At 41.0% G+C, this 7,876-nt stretch overlaps 1 protein-coding gene across 3 annotated transcripts in view; it reads left to right on the top strand.

The window, feature by feature from the left end:
- Positions 1 to 3,929: 3,929 nt before the first annotated feature.
- YTHDC1 (YTH domain containing 1) overlaps positions 3,930 to 7,876 on the top strand; it is a 35,646-nt gene continuing 31,699 nt past the window's right edge. For all 3 annotated transcript variants that reach the window (XM_042984422.1, XM_042984421.1, XM_042984420.1), the window contains exon 1: positions 3,930 to 4,338. In XM_042984422.1, the coding sequence (XP_042840356.1) occupies positions 4,311 to 4,338 (28 nt within the window). In that variant the 5' untranslated portion in view covers positions 3,930 to 4,310. The remainder of the gene's footprint in view (positions 4,339 to 7,876) is intronic.

Genomic DNA, 7,876 nt, shown 5'->3' with positions numbered 1-7,876 from the left:
TATTTTTGATACAGAGAATGAACGGGGGAGGGTCAGAGAGAGGGAGACACAGAATCCGAAACAGGCTCCAGGCTCTGAGCTGTCAGCACAGAGCTGGACGCGGGGCTCAAACTCATGGATCCTGAGATCATGACCTGAGCCGAAGTCGGTCGCTCAACCAACTGAGCCACCCAGGCGCTCCACTCCTGTAGAGTTTCTTATTGCTAATGGTATTTGCATGGGATGGCTTAAAATATTCACCTGTGCTTTGCCTATTCTCTGGAGCATGATTTTTCAGCATGAGCACTATTGGCATTTGGGTAAGATAGTTCTTTGTTAGTGGGTAGGGGTGTGTGTGGGAGTTTTATAGGTTTGTGAGCCTTATAGGATGTTTAACAGCATCCTCGGCCTCTACCCATTACACACTAATAGCGTGTCACACCTCTGTTGTGACAACCATAATTTTTTCAAAAATTGCCAAATATCCCATGGGGGCAGAATCATCCCTGGTTGAAAAATGCTGACAGACATTCTCCTGGGTTTTGTTTTTTGGCAAGATTATTTCATAGATAATGTGTTTCCATCAAGAGGCACATAAGATCCGATTGTCTTTGTTATGTAAATTAGTATCCTTTAATAATCATTGCCTTGATCTGTACTTCGTTAATGGTTGTAAAATTCTAACGTCCTAGTTCTGTGATTTTTCACTCTGGCCATGTATTAGCTGTAATTCTTCCACAGAGAAACTTTCCTTCATCAATTATTTGATTGGTAACCCCAAGATACAGTTCTAATTGGAAACAAGATCTATGAAGATTTCTCTTTGTTTGCCAGTTTTCAAAATAATGAACTTGTTCCCTAGCATTATCTGAAGAGGACTGAGGGGTTTTTTGGAACTATTAGGGAATTTATGGATTGAAACATATTTCAATGCAGTTTTATCTTTACCTATGCTCAAAATGGCTCATACTTGGCCATTGGCCTATTGGCCAGTGGGAGCCACTTTAGTTAGCAACTCTTCTGAGTCATTTTGACAGGATCCTAGAATTCTTTGATTACTGCTTTCTGGTATAGCAAGATGTCGCAGGTTCATATTGTACATTTGCCGTCTCTAGATCCATATTCTTTAAGACTTGGGACTGAGTCTCCATTACTCCTCACTCTATATAACCTACCCAGAGCAAAAGAATCAAACTGCCTCCATCCCCCTCCACCCCGCCCCTGAGTCCACACACTTGATACATAGACACTTCAATCAGTAATATTGGACAGGGGTAAGGCAACTGAGAGTGGTGGTGGAGGTCATGTCTAATTGAAAAGTGTCTGATTGAAAGCATTACACTTCAACAAAACCATACAAACACTGTGTTGGTTCAAGGAAAGTCTTAGATCAGCAAGCACCAATTTGTAACCTGCATTATAGGACCTAGACTTGGCCTGATTTAATGTTGAATATTGTGAAAAATATGTCTCAGAGACCCTAGATTTTATGGTCTTCCTCTGAAAGTGTTGATCACTTTGAAATTGTGTATGCGTGGTTTTACATTTTGCAGGTGTGAATTTTTAGAAAGCCTGAGGTGTTTTCATTCCCACCCTCTCGTGGGCTCAACCTCGAAATTCTCTCTTCTCAAATCTTGTACTGCTTTTGTTTTAGGCTACGTCTTGATTAGGCTTTTACTCCTAAGATGTGGCCTGTCCCTCAAACAATATCTCAGTCACTTGTCTTCTCATTATCCATTATCTGGACTCCAGCTCATTGGTGTTTTCTTTGGATCCTTGACCATAACATGGCTTCTTTCTCCCTCAGAGCCTTTGTATGTGCTGTTCTCTGCCTGGAAGACCTCTTACCTCCACCTCTTACTAGGTATCAGTTTCAACTTCAACTCCTCACAATGGCCTTTCTAGTTTTTCTCATAGAAAGCTCTCCTCCCCAAGCTGGCTTCACCATAATAGCCTCTTACTTGTTTCTTGCATAGAATTCATCACGTTTTTTAATTTGTTTACTTATGCTTTGTCTCCCTAACTAGAATGTAGAGTTCAACTTCTTGAAGAGAGAAACAAGATTTTATACTAAATATATTTCTTAATCCCAGAGCCTGTAACAATATTTGGGACTGAGTAGCATTTTAATGAATACTAGTTGACTGAATTAATAATTGAGTAGGACATTATATTATTTATTTATTTATTTATTTATAAAGAGAGAGCACATGAGAATGGGGGAGGGACAGAGAGAGAGAGAGAGAGAGAGAGAGAGAGACAGAGAGAGACAGAGAGAGAGAGAGAGAGAGATTGGAGAGAAGAGAGAATCCCAAGCAGGCTCCGCACTGTCAGTGCAGAGCCTGATGCAGGGCTTGAATTCACAAACCACAAGATCATGACCTGAGCTGAAATCAAGAGTCCGATGCTTAACTGATGGAATCACACAGGCACCCCTATAACACTTTTCTTGATTCAGCCTTTTCTTACCTATTTAATATCAACCTGAACCAAACCATTGGTAGCTCTGTTACGCAGGACCTTTTTTTCCTGAAAAACATCCTTTTATCACCTTTGCCCTTTCTCTCCTCACCTAGACTATTAATAGTCTTTTAGTTTTCAAGTAGGCTTAATTCCTTCTCCAGGAAGCTTTCCTTGACTCTATTCTGCACCCCCACCAGTCTGAGTAACATGCCCCTGAAGGTTCCAGTAACATTCTGAGTTTACTTGAGGGAGTATTATCAATTGGAGGGCTGGAGGTAAATCTCCTGAACTTGAGCCATATTAATTACTACTACTGGTGACCTTGGACACTTCAATTTCTTACTTCACTTTCCCTGTATGTAAAGTAAGGTAATATAACCTAATTGGGGTTTTGGAAGATGAAATCAGATTGTGTAGGTCAAATTCTCAGAACAATACCTGGCGCACAGTAGGAACACACAATTTTCAGCAATTATCGTTAGAGTGTAATTTCTTGCTAACTTATTTCTTCCATATATTATACTGAAAATTCCTTAAAGGCAGAAATACTGTCCTGTTTACCCTTGATTCCTATGCATCTGATGATACAGAGCTGAGTTTTATATTTACTGTTTTTCTTTCATTTTTTTTCTACAAGCCCTCTTTAAATTCTTCCCATTGACTTTTCTCAATTTGTTACAATGGCCATCAAGAGCCAAGACTCTAGATTATTTGTCTTTGAACATTCTATTTGTTTTTATATAACAATGTCACTTTCTTTTCCCTGCCAAATTTCCTTCCCGCGTAAACTCAGTTACCGAGCAGTAAAGCAAAATGACATTTTCAGTCCTTTGGACCATGAACTTTATGCAAGTTTCCTTGCAGATTTTACCACATTATGTAGTTGAGTAATTTTTGGTCACTTCAGTAGTTTCAATTTCTCAATACTCTGTTTAAATCAACTGTGTACCCCAGCGCCTCAATAAATACCTAAATCAAATGTTATTACATGAATTACAAAGCTATACTAAAGTACAATAGAATTAATTTCCCCAATTAACAGCAAAACTAGTAGGCTTTTGTGACAAGTGAGCGGGTTGCATCCTGCGCTGCCTTTGGCTAACCCTAGGGCACCAACTATGAAAGCCTATTTGGCACTAAGAGTACAAAGTGGCGGCGGCAAAGGGACCCGCCCAGATTTATCCTAAGTCTCCGATTTCCAGAATTAGGAGATCCGCGTAACAATCAGAAGCATCTTTTGTCCTCGGGAAGGTCCCTCAGTAGGCTTTTCAGGTGAGAAAACAGCGCCACCAGGGTGTACGCATCGCTACGGGGTGCTCAATAAACCGTAATTTCGGCGATCTAATCGCTGAAAAGACTCAATCCGTGGACATCCGGGCTGTGGGAGACGAAGCGACGTGCTTACGTTATCACGTTTCCCTTGCCCACCCCGCGTTTCTCCCGCCCCTCTCCGCACTGTGACGGTCCCAGGGAGGAACGAAGCGTAAACAGCGCAGGGCATTTCGGGAGCGGGATTGTTTCAAGCAGGAAGCAGGCTCCATTTTAGCGCCGCCCGCCGTCGCCATCTGTTTCCCTTCCCTCCCCCTACCCCCTCCCGTACCCAAGCCCCAACGGGAAGGCCGGGCCTAGGGCGCCAGAGGCTGGAGTGAAAGGAGAAAAGGGAGAAAGGGAAGAAGCGAGGAGAAAAAGGGTGAGTTGAGAAAGGTGAGCGGTAGAGGCCAAGGTGCGAAGCGCGCAGCCCAGCGGACGGACTGACGGACGTGCCCGTGCTACGGCTGCCGCGGCTGCGGCGCCCGCGCGGGTCGCGTCGAAGCGGCGGCGGCGGCGGCGGCGGCAGCAGCAGCAGCAGCGGAAACAGGAGGGGAGCAATGGCGGCCGACAGCCGGGAGGAGAAAGGTTAGTGCGGAGAAAGGTGATGGGCGGAGGCGACACTCGGGAGTCGGTCGATGGAGCCGTGGTTGTCGTTGCGGGGTGGGGGTTGGGGAGGTTAGCCTGCCCCGCGCGGAGCCGATCCGTCCCAACCGAGACACTTGGACCCGCTGGAAGAGACTAGGCCTGCTCTTGCGTCCTCGATCTCCGAACCACCTAGCACTTCATCTCTCCTGGGTTTTTTTGTTTTGTTTTGTTTTGTGTTTTGATCCTAATTCTCTTCTTTTTCCGTTCTGCAGTCCTGGGCGCGGCTGAGAGGGCCTGTTCTTAGTGGCAGGCCCTTGGGTTTATTTCCTGGTAGGATTATGCGGGTGTAATGCGTATTTTCAGAACGACCCTTTCTTTTAGGCAAAATTTCGAAAATCCTTAATGCCACGGCCAAAGCTGGTAGTCTAGTAAGTGAGCATTTTTAAGAAGTGGTACAGGTGGATTAGTTATCTCGAGAAATATCTACAAGTAATTTGTGGCTCTTCCTGTTAAATAGGCAAAGTGGCAAGAATTGCCCCTCTGGTTCCTCGAACACTTATTTTGGAAAACATGATGTTTGAAACAATAATTATATGACTTAGACATGGCACACAAAAAAAATCCTAGCCACTATTTTGATAGAAACACGTTGTGTTAGCTCCCAGAAGGTACAACCAGGAACAAATGGGTGTAATTTATAGAGAGCTGAAGGAGTAATACAGTTACAGTAAATATGGGAAAAACCGATGTTGGTAGAAAGGGATGTCATGTCTTTTGAAAAACCGACCTCCCAAGTGCTACAGATGTTTATGTATATCCTGGATCAATACCTGTCTGGAGAGTGGTCTAGTTTAGATGCTGCTTTTAGGGTCTTTTCTAACCGTAAGATTATCATGATAGTTTTGGGAAGGTTATAGTTAACAAAAATATGGTGCTGCTGCTGCCCTGTATATACCTCACAGATCTCCTCTTCAGGGTGGCCAACCAACTTGGGGTGGGGATTTGTTGAATGGATTCTAGAGTCAAGTTGCGTTAGGCCCACGATCTCTTTAGTTTTTCTCCTTAAGAGAAAGAGGAGTCTTCATGCTTCATTAAACTGCTCTAGGATAGGGACAAGCTTGGAGCCTGGAGTGTGTGGAAGTATGTTTAAGGAGTTGGGGCTATCTTAAACCAATTCAGTGATTAGGTTGTCTTAGTTTGACCTAAGTCTTAAAAAATGCACCCCTTTGAGAAGCACGAAAAGAATGTGAAGGTCGGGTTGCAAGGTGTTAGTGACAAAAAAGGGACTGCTTTTAATTAGTAGTAAATTTAGTTATTACAATAGATCATTTCAATAAGAATTCATTCAGTCGACATTTGATTGCATCAGAATGTAATCTGTGAGCTCTGTGTTGGAGTGAGTGCTGGTTGTGATGGGTAAGGTAAACCAAATACAAAATGAGTAAAAGTCCGTACTTCTCAAGAATTCATTGTTAAAATGAACACAGTTAAATTAGTAATAGAGTAGATACAGTAAAGTGCATTTTGGAAGAAGAGTAATTTTCAAGTTTATTTATTTTGAGAGAGAAAGAGAGAGAGAGAGAGAGAGAGAGAGAGAGAATCCCAAACAGGCTTTGCGCTGTCATTCAACGCAGAGCCCAAAGTGCCCATGTATCTCACGAACTCATGACCTGAGCCAAAATCAAGAGTTGGACACTTAACCAATTGAGCCACCCAGGTGCCCTGAAAGTAGGTGATGTTTTAAAAATTGTTTTAGAGATGGATTTAGTGATGAAAGTTCTTAAGAACATGTAATGCCACCTATTAGCAATACTTAGCGTAGTCATCCAACTTTTGAAAGAACTCACATTTTTGTAGTTTTTTAAAAAAGTTAATTCCCATAGTGGAGTTTATATCTCTTAAATCTTTGATATTAGTGCTTGTCTTTATAGATTAGCTCAAAGATGGTCTCTAGTGGGAAAGCTAGCAAATATAAAACCTATTGGAATTGCTTATTTAATTTTGTAATGGGAAGATTTCCAGAATAATTCATTTTGCAAATAAAGAAACTGAGTTCCAGGGTGTCTCACTTAACTTTATTTATCACTGTTACACAGCCAGAAAATTAGCCAGAATTAGAATACCTAATTCACTCTTCCTTATACTTCTGCAAGAAAAAGTGGGAAATGAAGTATTTGTCAGTAGTTACCTTATGCAAAACATTATGAAATTATAAACTTAAGCCCTCTAAGAATCTTAGACTCCTCACAGGCCTTAAATGATTTCATGAATGATGTAAAATCTTGATGAGAAATGAATTTAAATTGCAGACGTTTGCTGTTGGTCACAGAACAGTTAAAAGACTTGGTTATAGAGTCATTGGGATTATTGGGCTTTCTACATTGGCTATGTAACAAATAGACATTAACTTCTATTATACTTCTATAATACCCATATTTAGAACCTGAAGCCTATATAACTGGACAAATTGCCAACTCCCGCTGATTCCTGTGGTGATTATTTGTCCAAAAAATAGATTTGAATGATGCTAATACTTTATGAGGAATACAGATCTTTTCTATTTTAAATACCTTGTATGCGTTTTATTTCTTAAGGTCTTACGAAGTTCTCTCCGAAAAACAGTGTAAAAGTTTATCCAAAATGTGGAAAGTGATTTACCACTTTCATAAGTAACATGTTTTTCTACATTACTGAATGGAAAGCTCCATGAGGGCTAAGAGTATGTCTGTCTTACTCACCAGGTTCCTGACGTACAGTAATCATGACTCAGTGCCTTGAAGAAATGACTTGCAAGGTTGGACTTGGTTCATAACTGACCATGAGACATTTGCCTCTGCTATCCAAAGCTAAGGATTTTGTCAGTTTAAATTGTGTATGTATACACACAGTCACATAGGCAAGAGCACATAAATATGTACACACAGTTATATATACATACACATATTTTATGAACATACTTCAGCCCTCTCTATAAGTGAGTCCTTAGAAAAAGATTGACTTTCTTGGTTCACTTTAGTTAGGGCTTTAGAAAGCATAGAGTATGTATTTGATAACCCAGTGTATTTGTTTTACCCAAATAGAAATAGGATAAAAAATTTTAAAATACTCTCCTTAAACTTCAGATTGTATGCTTATTATGCTTAGAGCAGAAAATTTGGATGTGATGGGAAATGCAAGTCTCTCCACTTCATTTAGAGGAATGACAGTTTTGAATGACAAAGTAACTGAGACTGGTCTAATGTAAAATGTAACAGAAAGGTAGGTTCCAGGAAATTTTGCTTCATTGTCAAAGCCGACTAAAACTATATTAAATGAATTAAAAGATATAATGTACTTCGGTGTTCTGTGACGTAAAACAAAAAGTGCACTGGCCAGTTTTCTTTAAATACTCTAGGTCTTTGTTCCCGACCCTCAAATAAATAGCACTTTGTATCTCCTGACCCAGAAGTTTCCAGGTCCAAAACAATGGGCTGCTTTCTCAGATAAAGGTTAATTTTCTACACTGATATCCCTGGAGTTAAGGCTTGTGGCCTTCCTG

This window comes from Panthera tigris, chromosome B1 (assembly GCF_018350195.1).
Source record: "Panthera tigris isolate Pti1 chromosome B1, P.tigris_Pti1_mat1.1, whole genome shotgun sequence".
NCBI classification, from domain to species: Eukaryota; Metazoa; Chordata; class Mammalia; order Carnivora; family Felidae; genus Panthera; species Panthera tigris.
The sequence above is the reverse complement of the archived record's forward strand: the minus strand, read 5'-3'. Positions and strand labels throughout refer to the sequence as shown.